We start from the raw sequence: 14503 nt of genomic DNA, 5'->3' as shown, positions 1-14503 counted from the left end.
CTCAACCTAGGTGAAATATGGGTACCTGCAGGAAGTAATATTATTTAAAAGGTTCAGCGCCTTTTTCAGGAGGGCAGCTAGGTTACAGCATTATTAAAGAAAGCTGACTGATTTTACCCAATGTGCTGAGAGAGTTCAATGACATTTGGCTGATTTTGTATGGCACTTGAAATATAAACCTGGATTCTGTTAATAATTATAAAGGAACCTAAAATCATCACATCTCCTTCAAGTCAAAGCAACAATTGGCTACACATTGACGTAAATCAAGGAATAGTCAGACAACTTACATTGTTCTGTCTGGCCGAGGTCTGGAGGACAGCGGTCAAGAAACCGGTAGGGAAGGTGAAGCCAGACATCCAGAAGATGACCGGTGGATGAGCGGTGGTGGCCCACTTCTCAAACTGATCTACACGCATCAGCAGGTCGCGGGTCCAAGCCCCAAGCTGCTTGTTGGATGGGTAAGCCTAAGGAAAGAAGGTGGAAGACAGAAAGAAAAAAGAAGTGAACACTGTACTATAGTGCAAGCAAAAACTGCATTTGCTTTACAATTTATTGATTGATACATTGATTATCCCCAAGGGGGGGGGGGGGGGGGTAATGGCCCTGATTTCTGAATTTGACTGTTGAGCAATGTGTTGGGACTATGGAAAGCCATTAGCATCTATGAAAATATTTTGTAAAAGTTATTTTAAAAGGCATAAAATGTTGATTCAAATCATTCATATTTTTTATTATCAAGGGGATTTAATGTTCTTGCTGTAGAATGTATAAAAAGTCTAAAAATACTTGAATTTTCGCTTTTGAATATATTTAATTTTAAGGCTACAAATGGCTCTCCATAATTTTTATGTCCGACTTAGGATCTTTGTGAAACACCTCCCTGGGCAACTGCTTTTTTTAAGCCCTATAACGTATCTTACCTTCTCCCATTTCGCTTTTGAATACATTTTATTTTAAGGCTACAAATGGCTCTCCGTAATGTTTCAGTCCAACTTAGAGATAACTTTGACTTAGGATCTTTGTGAAACACCCCCCTGGGCAACTGCTAAACTTTAAAGCCCGTCTGTACTAGTTTGGCCAGTAGGATTACACCGCCTTGCAAGGTCACTGACAGGTGATTATCTCATCAAATAAGCTCTCAATTAACATAAGAAAAAGGGGATCATGGGGGAGCAACAGGCACCGATCAGGCATTGTTTGCTATGTAGAGGGTGCAAGTAGCTATCAGAAGTACAGTGGGGCTTAAGCCCTGTAACGTATCTTACCTTCTCCCATAGTGGGGGCACCCTGGCATCATGGATACAGTTGAAGATCTCTTCCAGCTCACTGGACATCACCACAAGACCCTTGATACCCTTCTCCAGGTCAACCAGTGATGACCGGATGGCTTGGAGCAGGGCATTGTAGCGTTGGATCTACCAAAACAAACAAGGGAAATATAATACAGTCAAATCTGCTTTAGTAACCACCTGTCTACAAAGACCACCTGTCTTCAAATCCCACCTGTCTACAAAAAACAAATTTTTTGTTTCCCTTGAAAATGGTTTCTCATTGAAACATATACTAAAGGATCCTGTACATAAAGACCACCCGTCTATAAAGACCACTTTTGTTGTCTTCCTTGGATGGTCTTTATAGACAGGTTTGACTGTACAGCACTTTGAATTGTACCTTTTATAGTGCACGAAATGCAACTTGGCTAACTCGGCACTGGAGACTAGGTTGAGCTTGTCAAGAGAGCAGGATCGTTCACAAATAATGGTGTGAATTCTTTTGCATTGGGCAAGTGTTTTAAAAGCCTAATTTTTAAGACTTGACGGGAGTCTTTAAAGTATAGTTACTAAAGAATTAATGCTGAACAACAAGACTATCTATCAATGAATAAAGACCTGGGCCCTGTCTTATAAACACAACTTATCTGTGATAGATATCAATCGCAACTCTTTATAAGACACGGCCCTGAAATCATTTCAAACAAAATAGATGGCACTGAATAGATGTTTGCTACATGTACATGTATTTTTATCTGTAGTATCTCTCACCTCCTGCAGGAGAACCACATTTTGAGGTGAAGGGTCATCCTTGAGGATCTTCTGTGTGCCTTCGTAGTCAATGTCTGGTGGGATCTTCTCTAAGACATCAGCAGCAAGTTTCAATACCTACACAATGATATAATAAACATTAAGAGAGTCAGTGATGTCCTAATATTGAGGGTTGTTCCTTTGACATTATTATCCTAGAGGATCTCCTGCATCCTTGAGGATCTTCTGTGTGCCCTCGTAGTCAATGTCTGGTGGGATCTTCTCCAAGACATCAGCAGCAAGTTTCAATACCTACACAATGATATGATAAACATAAAGAGAGTCAGTGATGTCCTAATATTGAGGGTTGTTCCTTAATTTGACAGTATTATCCTTGAGGATCTTCTGTGTGCCCTTGTAGTCGATGTCTGGTGGGATCTTCTCCAAAACATCAGCAGCAAGTTTCTATACCTAAACAATGATACAATAAACATCAAGAGAGTCAGTGATGTCCTAATAGTGACGGTTGGTCCTGTGACGATATTATCTATCCTTGAGGATCTTCTGTGTACCATCATAGTCCATAACATCATCAGCAAGTTTCAATACCTACAAAATGATATAATAAACATTAAGAGAGTCAGTAATGTCCTAATATTGAGGGTTGTTCCTTTGACAGTATTAGTTATCCTTGAGGATCTCCTGTGTACCTTCATAGTCCAGAACATCGGCAGCAAGTTTCTATACCTACACAATGATATAATAAACATTAAGAGAGTCTGTGATGTCCTAATATCGAGGGTTGTTCCTTTGACAGTATTATCCTTGAGGATCTCCTGTGTACCTTCATAATCCAGAACATCAGCAGCAAGTTTCAATACCTACATAATGGCAGACATAACAAACATTAAGAGATTTACAAACGTCCTATTATCAAAGAGTGCTACATTGACAATACAATCCTTCAAGATCTTCCTTGTTCCCTTATGGTCAATGTCATTACCTACAATGGCACATGTAACAAAAGGGAGATTCAGTTCCACAGGAGGGGCCTACATCAACAGTTGGTAGCTTTGTGTAACAAGATGGTTGCTGCCTTGACAGAACCGAAGGGCTTCTTTTGCAATTAATCCTCTAGATTCCATTTCTAATTCTATACCTCTGTACGTTCTTGTAAAAAAAAGAATCACCACTTCTTCTAAATAAAGTCTGTTTAGTACTGTCTGGTAGGTGACAAAACATTTGCTCCAGAATCACTTGCTCTAGGCATTGTTTTACCAAAGATATACATGCAGGGCTAGGGTTAGGACTACAATATGGTTTTAGGTAAGGTTTAGGGTTAGGCTTTTTTATTGTGTTTGTTCCAGGTTTGAAGTAAGGAATTCTGAAAGTTCAAGACATTGGAGTGGAGCAATTGCCACCAGGGTACGTTTGTAGAACTGTCTGGTCACATCACAGCTCTAGTTTCAAACATGCAAGGAGAATAAGTGGTGAATCCAAGGAACATACCTTTGATTCTTTGCTCTCTCCAACCTTGACGGAGACCTGAGGCTGCAGAGAGATCAGGGTATCGAACAAGGTCTGGGTCTCGGTGATCTGTGAAGCGATGTCTGCATTGGGGTGCTGGCCGAAGGCTTCAGGATGGTCCACACCGGGTAACATACTGATGTATTCCTTGTAGGTCTGGAGTGGGCCATCTTTAGGAATGTAGTAGGTCTGCAGGGAGGACAGTCTGTATGGAAGGTGAGAGATATAGTTATGAAGTGGCTAGAGTTATAGGCCATCTCTAGAAGTGTTGTAACTCTGCAGAGAGGAAAGCCTGTTGCTAAAGTGAAAGGGATAATGGTTATGAAATCACTAGAAATAGGTCAGGAAAATGCTGATGTATTCCTTGTACATGTAGGTCTGGAGTGGGCCATCTTTAAGGATTTACAAGTTCTGAAGAGTGAACAGCTTGTAAGAAATACGAAAGGAATAGAAGTTATGAAATGACCGGTGGGATTGGCCATGAACTTAATACCGATGTACTCTTTGTACGTCTTGAGGAGACCATCTTTAGGAGTGTTTTAAAGATACATATAAGTGGACTATAATGGGGAATTCGACACCGTTTGGGTGTTTACCCAATAACAGGTCTTGTCGATCACCATGATTAGCCTTCAGTTTTAAGACCAACAGGCTACATTTAACGATTTGTCGTTTACCCTTTATGGTAATGTCATTATCTGACATTTGCATCACCTGAAGACTCTTCGAGAGACAAGGGGAGATTTCTTGATTGGCTTACGGGTTTACTGTGTGCAGACTTGTACACCCAGTGATGGTATTTCCACCAAGCCTGGTGTCAGCAAATTATGACCTTCTGCACATGGAAAATGATGACCCACTGGCTTTAAGTTTGTAGTATTGTAAGCCAGCAGCAGAGATGATAAGGATGGCCATGGAATGTCTAGTGGTATACATACTGCAGTTATGAACTAACACGGACACCTAGCATCCTTGTAAGTGAATTTTGGAGAACTTACTTAAGGAAGGGTGTGGTCAAGGAACTTACTTGAGGAAGGGTGTGGTCAAGGAACTTAAGGAAGGGTGTGGTCAAGGAACTTACTTAAGGAAGGGTGTGGTCAAGGAACTTACTTAAAGAAGGGTGTGGTCAAGAAACTTACTTAAAGAAGGGTGTGGTCAAGGAGCTTACTTAAAGAAGGGTGTGGTCAAGGAGCTTACTTAAAGAAGGGTGTGGTCAAGGAACTTACTTAAAGAAGGGCGTGGTCAAGGAACCTTCACCGAAGTACTCATTGATGTAAGTCATGAGGAGCTTTCGATCCCAGTCATCTGTGATGTGACCTCCGTAGTTGACCCCTGCGATGAGGTACTTGAGGGCGTCCCAGGGTGTTTCGTCGTACTCGTCAAGGTAGATACTGAGCAGGTTTTCAGACACCTGAATCCATGAGATTGTTCCAATAGAAAAACTTGATGAATAAGACTCTATCATTTGATATGAACCCCACCCTACATGAACATTTGCAAGTGACATTTTTCATTTAATTGTTTGGGTGAAAACATAGCACCGGGAACAAAGTCATTATTGCATTCACAAGCACATCTAAATCTACCGTAGTTGGAATTGTCAGGCCACCAAATGGAAGATCTCTACGGGTCTACACTATGACTAGACAGAGCACTCCAGGGCCATGTCTTGTAAAGAGTTCATATTAATCCCAAATTATTTGATGCCAACTATGTACATCAGAGAAAGGAGCTAGACAACAAACTTGTACTTGATAAGAGGACTTGCAATCGATTTGGATCAATCACAACCCTTTATAGGACGGCGCCCAGTATAGTATAAATTGAAATTTAACGAATGTTATTTCATGAGATGTTCTATTTCATTCAATCATGTCTCTGTATTATTGAGAAAAAAATATTTATTTGAGATTATCTTTTGTGACAATGTGAATTGCAAATAAAACTTATTTTTAAAAAAATTAAAAAATTAAATGAAGACGGCACCCAGTGCTACCTATAAAACTCAAAGGGCCATTAAAACTCACCTCGAAATCGGAGTCGTTGAAGCCGTACATGATGTTCCACCCGAGCATGCGGAACTTCTTCCTTTCCAGGAGTACAGAGTGGAAGAAGCAGAGAGCAAAGAGAAGCTTCTTGTACTTGTCCTGCTTGGAGCAGCGCAGGAACTGCTGCTCGGTCACCAGGTGGTACAGACGCTTCAAGTTGGCTTTCAAACCCTGTCAAGACGGAAGAGCAGAGAGATTCATAACCAAGAGGAGACATTTTTAAACCTAATCTAGCCATCCTAGCGCTGTATAGTAATATTTGAATATATGAATAATTGCGTTGGTACGGTGTGGTGGAGATCAAACTTAAATCGGCCAGATTCTGGACTAATTTAACCGGTTTACGATAAGCCTCCCGATTTTCTCGCACTGTCTTTTATTTTAAATAAACTTTGCTTTGCACTTGTAATTTTGATATGAAATCTCATTATTTGATAAATTATCGCATCAGATGTGAGCGTATCATGAATATTTACGACTAGCACATGACGTATAGGTTTCTTTGAGCCAATCAAATGCAGCAGTAGGATGGCTAGGTTAGGTTAAAAAAGAAGACGCAACCGGGAGGTCAAACTTCAAACATCCCATTTAAATATGTGTTTAATAGAGAATTAACACATCTTTCTACGGGATGTCCACACTCCACACTCATGACGGTTTTGAGAAACTGGCCCTAGGATACTATTGAAAGCATCGTTATCGTAACGTTACTTTAAAATACTGAAACATCTTTATTTCATGCTGAATGGGGCCGAGCATTTATAATGTGCGTTGGACATTGAGCGTTTCATGTTTGCGTTTTGAAACACATTTATTTTCACGACCGTCAAAAAATCGCTTGTAATTGCTCAAACGCAACCAAGTTTTAAATTAAACGTCTTTGAAAACCATGTTTCTAGGGTGAAAAAGTGTCTCTTGAACGCACTACCATAAGACTCTTCTTACCCTTTTCACCCTAGAAACAAGGTTTTTAAAGACATTTTGTTTAAAACACTGTTGCGTTCAAGCGATTTTTCGTCAATCGTTTCAAAACGCAACATGAAACGCTGAAAAAGATGCATTTTATATTGTGATTCTACAGAAAACACATCTTTTTCAGCGTTTCATGCACCCTAGGACTCTTCTTACCTTTGGCGGTTCTGTGGTCATCTTGATACCAGCCTGGAGGATGGAGATGGGGAACTCCGGGTTGGGGCTGCTGCTGAGCCACAGTCTGAAGTCGGGGTGGGGCTCCTCGATCTGCAGCTGCTCCACCAGCTTGTCCAGCTGGGGCATCCAACTCAGGGACAAGTGACAGTTAGCCAGGAAGACCCAGTTACCCTAAGAGGAAAGAAGATGGTGTATATTAAGTTACCATAGTGATGAATACATCCTTCATAGAACAGGGATGATAGTGAGCACTAAAAAGTTTTTTTTTTTCCTCAACGCGTAAAAAAAACAGTAAAGAAAAAGGATTCGGGGACAAAAAAATAGCATTCCACAACATTCCCCCCCTTTTGTGTAAGAAAACATGGGAAAATATGGAAAAAATTGGGGAAATAAAGAAGAAAAAAAAAAAAATATGGGAAAAATTAGGTAATTATCAGGCTTGATAGAAAGAGTTTCCCTTTTCTTCAATTTTAGTACTATAATCAGACATGGAGTTTGGAGATGAGGCACCCCACCTCCCTGCCATAAGGAATTAATCTCAAGGACAAGTGAGAGACAAGTGAATACCTAGTTACCCTTGAGTGGGGAGGACAGTGATGATATGATGGGTTTCCATGGTGGTGTGTTTCATCTTGTAATTCATCATTATCATAACAATAATACTAGTCACTATCATCATCACAATAATAGTCATTATATTCCACATACTAAGAATCTTGCTCTACGATTCGTCAAAAGGAAATCACGTGATGAAAGATAGTTCGCCCATTATGGGATGGGAGAAGCAAAAAGTTTGTTACACTGTGTAGATAGTACTACTATCTACACAGTGCAACGCACTTTCACTGAAGATAGAGGTACTATCTACAAAGGGCAACGCACTTTCACTGAAGATTTTCCAAAAGTGCACTAAAACAGGCGTAATAATAAGCGCGCATCACCAATGAGCGCAATTAAAACAAACACATGCGCGCACCGTTCCCTCAAGGGGTTGGGTTAAAAAAATTAACTTTTTTTGAGTGAATTTGGGCCTGGTGTCTTTTATGTAGATGCATACACGTCCTTTTCTTTTTGTAGTTAAATTGTTTTAGATGTGGAATATAAAGCAAATAATCACCTTTTGGTTTCAGGCGATGGCAAACTATCACTTCCTCGTCGATCAGAATGTATACGCTATCTTTCCTCAGCTTCGCTTCGGAAAGATAGCTACTTCCAGATCGCCTCGGAATTGATAGGTTGTCCCATCACCTTCACCAACGATAGTTATTTGCTTATTATCATCATCATCATTTCCAATGCTAGCACCATCACTAACATCATCATCACCTTTCATCACCCCACAACTACTACAAAAATTATCATAATCAACACCACCACCACTATCATCATCATAATAGTCTTCATCAAAATAGTCATCATCGTCATCATCATCATCACAATAATAGCCATCATCAACATTGCGGTCTTTCACCCTACCACTACTACAAAATTTATCTCATAATCATCACCAACATCACTACCATAATCACCACTGCCGTCATCGTCAACATCCCCATCACCATCACTATAAACACAACCATCACCATCCATCATCTTCTTCTTCCTCCTCATCATCAACACCCTCCTCCTCCTCCTCCTCCTCCTCCTCCTCCTCCTCATCATCATCATCATCGACACCCTCCTCATCTCCTTACCTCTCTCACGCCTTCCTTGATCATCCTGGTAGCGATACGAGCCTGACCTATCATAATCATCACCACCATCATCATCAACAATAACACCATGATCTCTCTCATCATAAACACAATCATTACCATTACCATCACCATTATCATGATCTCTTCCTGCCCTTCCTCCTCTCCTTACCTCTCTCACACCTTCCTTGATCATCCTGGTAGCGATGGGAGCCTGACCTATCATAATCATCACCACCATCATCAACAACACCATGATCACTCTCATCGTAAACACCATCATTACCATCACCATCACCATTATCATGATCTCTTCCTGCCCTTCCTCCTCTCCTTACCTCTCTCACACCTTCCTTGATCATCCTGGTAGCGATGGGAGCCTGACCTATCATAATCATCACCACCAGCATCATCAACAATAACACCATGATCACTCTCATCATAAACACAATCATTACCATCACCATCACCATTATCATGATCTCTTCCTGCCCTTCCTCCTCTCCTTACCTCTCTCACGCCTTCCTTGATCATCCTGGTAGCGATACGAGCCTGACCTATCATCATCATCACCACCATCATCATCAACAATAACACCATGATCACTCTCATCATAAACACAATCATTACCATCACCATTATCATGATCTCTTCCTGCCCTTCCTCCTCTCCTTACCTCTCTCACACCTTCCTTGATCATCCTGGTAGCGATAGGAGCCTGACCCTGACCCAGTGAGAGGGCGTGGAACCGATGGCTCATCTCGCTCTGCTCGGCTAGCTGAAGGAGCATGCTTGTAGGATCCTAGCATAGCAATGGAGATGGAAAAACATCAATATACAGTTAACATCTGATTTATTCATACCCCTTGTCAATTTGATATTGTTGTGTTTTTTGTAACTTGAGAATTAAAGATGGACTGTTTAAACAACTAGGGCTTTTGGTGAATACACTTTGATGTAAGCTTTCATATGTCATATTCTCAATAAACACAAATATATAGGGATGAATAAATTTTTCATATACTTAAACTAGATGGAATTCGACTGCGCGCAGTCGAAAATGATGCCTCCGTCATAGAGCAATTTTACAAACCAAAACAGAACACATTTTTTTAATTCAAGTTCAATTGTAATCCATTAACAGGTTCTCAGAATATCGTGATTACAAGCAATTTCTCATATACATATATGACCCTTTGATCTTTGACCTCATGACCCTGAAATCTACTCAGTTCATTGGCTCTGCAAGATGTCCTGAGTTAAATAGTAATCCATCTGTCAGTTCTAATGATAATGTGTTCACAAGCTATTTCTGCATACATAATGAGCCCATGACCTTTGACCTTTGACCTTATGAACCAAGAATCTACTCAGTTCATTGGCTTTGCAAGTAACATACAAGACCTAATTATGGCAGGAATCCATCAGTCGGTTCTTGAGAACGCGATCACGAGTTGTTTTTGCATACATAATGTGCGTTGTGGCCTTTGACCTTTGACCTCGTGACCCCAAAATCTTATCAGTTCATCTGCTCTGCAAGTAACATACATGACCTAAGTTTAGCAGCAATCGATCAATCGGTTCTTGAGATAACGCAATCACGAGCTGTTTTTGCATACATAATGTGCGCTGTGGCCTTTGACCTTTGACCTTGTGACCCCAAAATCTAATCACTTCATCGGTTCTGCAAGTAACATACATGACCTAAGTTTGGCAGCAATCCATCACTCGGTTCTTGAGATAACGTGATCACGAGCTGTTTTTGCATACATAATGAGCCCTGTGACCTTTGACCTTTAACCTCATGACCCCAAAATCTAATCAGTTCTTTGACTCTGCAAGATACATACATGACCAAAGTTTGGCAGGAATCCATCAATCGGTTCTTCAGATAACGCGATCACGAGCTGTTTTTGAATACATAATGAGCCCTGTGACCTTTGACCTTTGACCTCGTAACGCCAAAATCTAATCAGTTCATCGGCTCTGCAAGATACATACATGACCAAAGTTTGGCAGGAATCCATCAATCTGTTCTTCAGATAACGCGATCACGATAACGGGACGTACGTACGTACAGACGGACGGACGGACGGACAACCCGAAAACATAATGCCTCCGGCTACTTCGTAACGGAGGCATAAAAATGACAAAACTTGGTAAGGGTATGAATAATAGCAAATTAATTGCATGACATGATTTCTAAGATTCCCCCAAACGGCCATTATGAAGACAAATTGGCAAAAATTACTTAACCTTGTCTATAACATGTACAGGTGCATCAGAAAGTCGACTCACAACGCTCTTTTATGCTTACTGAAAATGTATCTAAACTTGCAATATCTCTTTTATACAAGCAATATTTGAAGCTCGTATTTTAAAGAAAAAAGTTAGCAACAGAGCAACATAATGGGGGTGATTTGAACGTAAACCTCTTAAACAAGGTAATAGTAATAATAATAATACTTGATGCTTTACAGACATATTACTACCGATGTCATCGGATCCAGGCTTTTCCTACACACAATGTATGCACATTCTCCACTTCCTGGGGAGCATTCCAGCCATGCAGGCGCCATTTTACAGATGCTCACAATGCTGAGCAAAACTACATTAACGTCTGCATCCCACTGGGTACCCATTCGACAGAGAATGGCAAATGTGGATGAAAGGCATCGTTTAAAAATGTTAAATCTGAGATGCATGGCCCTACGTGTTATCAGTGTTTTTGATATGGTGTAATATTGAAGCCCTGAAAAAATTGCACTTTAAAATGATCATGAAGTACCTCAAAAAAGCAAAAATCTTTGATTGACCAGTTTTACCATACTCATTTTCTCCAATAGATTGTAGTGTTATAAAAACCGTGAGGAAAACGAAAAGTGAAATTTGCAATGTCCAATCATAAATATCTTGATAATCAGACAGGCAATTGTCTTGTAAAAGTCATGGGATTCCTGACTGACCTAAAGGTTTATGATTAGGATGGCAGCACGAGCTAAATTCAGGATTTTGTTATAGAATCTGAGGCAATGTTACCGAGTCATTTTAAGGTCTTGCCGATCGAAGGACGTTATGAAAGTAAACTTACCACTCCAGTGGAGAGTACGAAGATGAGAGGTGTCTTGGTGTTGGAATCTTCCAGGACTGCTTTCATGTCTAGGACAGGAGGCTCAACAAATCTAAAAGGATAACAAGAAACATTTATGAGTGCTAATATCATGTTTTCACTTCTGCACTAGTTTGGCCAGGAGGGATTAGACCTCCCTGTATGGTCACCAGCAGGCAGTTATCTTATCAAATCAGCTCTCGATTAACATAAGAAAAAGGGGATCATGGGGGACCAATGGTCACCGATTAGGCATTGTTTGGTATATAGAGGGCGCAAGTAGCTACAAGTATTGCAGTGGGGCTTTAAATTGCTAACCTCATCAGATCAAAATATTTTGTTTTTATATCAAGTTATGACAAAAAAAAAATGTTTACAATTCATCAAGTCTCTGCGTTTTCCAGGTTGTTAGATTTTGTTCTTTTCTTTTGAGTAAGCGATCTATTAAACGTTCTACCAAAAAAAAAGTTGATGTGTTTTCTCAGATTACTGTCATGCATTTTCTACCACCTACCGGTAAGTTAGAATAATTCAAGGTTAATTTGATGAGAAGTTGATGCCTCTCTCAAAAAATTGTCAAGCCACACTTTACATTTCAAATGCAATTCATTTCAAGAGTACAAATCAGGGCCCTTGGTTTACAAAACATGTTACAAGAAACAAGTTTCAATAATGGATATAGGCTACTGAGATCACTGACTTTGATTGTATAAAGTGGCTAATTTATCATAGACTTATTGCAGTCGCTTCATCTCAAAGAATTATGAAACTGGCCCAGAATAAGGTAATCTTGAGAAATAGAAAGAGATGAAGATGGAAGAGAAGAAAAAGAAGAAGAAGGAGGAGGAGGAGGAGGACGAGAAGAAGGAGAAGGAGAAGGGGAAAAGGAGGAGAAGGAGAAGGGGAAAAGGAGGAGAAGGGGAAAAAGAAAAAAAGATGAAGAACAAGAAATAGAAGAAGGAGAAGGATAACAAGAAATAGAAGAATGAGAAGGAGAAAAAGAGGAAGAAAAAGAAGAAGAAGAAGAAGAAACTCACTTGGAGCCCAGATTATTCACAATGAAGGAAGTTGAACAGAAGGAGACACGATCCGGACGGAGTGAGCGAATAATCAGCATGCGCTGGAGCTCGTTACAGGCATTGTCCCATTCCCCTGTAAATATCAAAAAAGTGAGTAAGAAATACATTAATTCACAGGGTAAAAATCATTTTTCTTCAACATGCATTTCCTGTGTTTTTTTTTCTTTCTTTTTATCATTTATTAATTGAATAATACCTACATAAGAAATACATAGTTATATTGGTTACAAAGAAAAACACATGAATTATACTTATATCACAAAATTAATCATACTTTAAAAAAAAAACATAATCAACATTTTTTTCCAGAGGTGATACTTTTACCAAGTCACCTCAGGATTATTATTCACCAGGTCTGCCCCATGGGCAACAATACCCACCCACGAACATTGACGCTGAACACTTTTTTTGGAACTAATTAAGAACTTTACGTTTTCTCTTCCTGAAACAGAAAAGCTGTAACAAATATACACCCCAAAATTTATTGTCATGAGAGATATTATATAGCAATTTCAATTGAAGAAAAAGAAAACCTTAGAATTTTACTCTTGAAAATAGATTTATGAAGTTTTCATCGATGTGGTGGCACAGAAGAGGTTTCAATTAAAGACACCATGGCAGCTACAACATATACATGTACTCTATTGCATTTGGTAATTATTGTGCTGCAAAATATTTCTAATAAGATATGGGGGATTCTTTTTTCCCTTCACACTTCCAACATCCTGTGACCTTTGACCTCTTACATCCAAAATTTGATCAATACATCTTTTATCATAATAATAATAGTTGTGGGTTCTTGTATAGCGCTCATGTCTGTCAGACTTGACATTCTTGGCGCTTCACAATTATACTCGACTAAGTTTGGTTGAAACTGCTTCAATGGTTCTCCATTAATCGCTGTAACAAAAATTTGGATGGATGGAGGGAGAGGTAGATGCCCCCAGCACTACGGTGGCAAGGGGGTTAAAAGGGGGCACAAATAAGTAAAAGAGTTACATCTCAAAGATACCGACCTGGTAGGCCTGCTAGCTCGGGTTCTGCGCTGGTGTACCAGACGTGCCAGTCCCGTGGATACTGCTCAAAGGCCTGCACTATACCGTGGAAGTTAGCCAGTCTGAGGGAAGGAAAGGAAACAGGAGACGAATATGAACTTCATCCTCTGAGACCGTTTACCCATTGACTACTGAATTCTTTCATTTCAATAGGTTTTTATACAGGAACCATCCGTTCCGGCAGTCAATTGGTTAAGCTATTGGTTACTGAATTCTTTCATCCCAATAGGCTTTCATACGGGAGCCATCCGTTCCGGCAGTCAATTGGTTAAGCTATTGGTTACTGAATTCTTTCATTCCATAAGCTTGAAATATGGAAACCGTCCACTTCCCTTAGTCAATGGGTTGATTTTGATGCCCCGTTACAAAAATTTGGTATCAATAATAAATTAATGTTAATAAACAAGAGAGATGTCAGCTACTGAAATCATTGCATTTTGGTTGTTTGGTCATGAATTTCAAAATGAGACAATTGTCATTTTCATATGAGGAATTACATGTAGGAAACGGAAGCCAGGACTCCCCAAGAAAAGAGGCTTCATAAACGCCTCCAGATTTAAACTTCTTCCAAAAATGTACACCCCCCCCCCCCCTCTTTTTAGAAAATATACTAGGAACAAAATGATTATATTGCGTAGGTCTACATAGTGGATTGTAATGAACAGTCGACCTACTCCGTCAGATGTCTGCAATTAAATATATTTTTCTAATTCTTTAGTTAATCCTGTATAAATAAAAAACAGATTATTAAAGGACCTTGGAGGTGTACACTTGTAGGTAGGGTAGAGATATGAATGGCCAACTAATAAATACTTTTT

General features: G+C 39.7%; 1 protein-coding gene across 1 annotated transcript in view; it reads right to left on the bottom strand.

The window, feature by feature from the left end:
- LOC593353 (dynein heavy chain 2, axonemal) overlaps window positions 1–14503 on the bottom strand; it is an 80392-nt gene that overhangs the window by 2129 nt on the left and 63760 nt on the right. The window contains exons 68-78 of the mRNA XM_030981848.1: window positions 13647–13747; window positions 12589–12703; window positions 11534–11624; window positions 9119–9244; window positions 6728–6919; window positions 5579–5770; window positions 4778–4962; window positions 3534–3756; window positions 2046–2162; window positions 1269–1418; window positions 291–467 (exon numbers count right to left, since the gene is read on the bottom strand). Of these exons, the coding sequence (XP_030837708.1) occupies window positions 291–467; window positions 1269–1418; window positions 2046–2162; window positions 3534–3756; window positions 4778–4962; window positions 5579–5770; window positions 6728–6919; window positions 9119–9244; window positions 11534–11624; window positions 12589–12703; window positions 13647–13747 (1669 nt within the window). The remainder of the gene's footprint in view (window positions 1–290; window positions 468–1268; window positions 1419–2045; window positions 2163–3533; window positions 3757–4777; window positions 4963–5578; window positions 5771–6727; window positions 6920–9118; window positions 9245–11533; window positions 11625–12588; window positions 12704–13646; window positions 13748–14503) is intronic.

Source organism: Strongylocentrotus purpuratus, unplaced genomic scaffold, assembly GCF_000002235.5.
Source record: "Strongylocentrotus purpuratus isolate Spur 01 unplaced genomic scaffold, Spur_5.0 spur5_scaffold_12, whole genome shotgun sequence".
NCBI classification, from domain to species: Eukaryota; Metazoa; Echinodermata; class Echinoidea; order Camarodonta; family Strongylocentrotidae; genus Strongylocentrotus; species Strongylocentrotus purpuratus.
The sequence above is the reverse complement of the archived record's forward strand: the minus strand, read 5'-3'. Positions and strand labels throughout refer to the sequence as shown.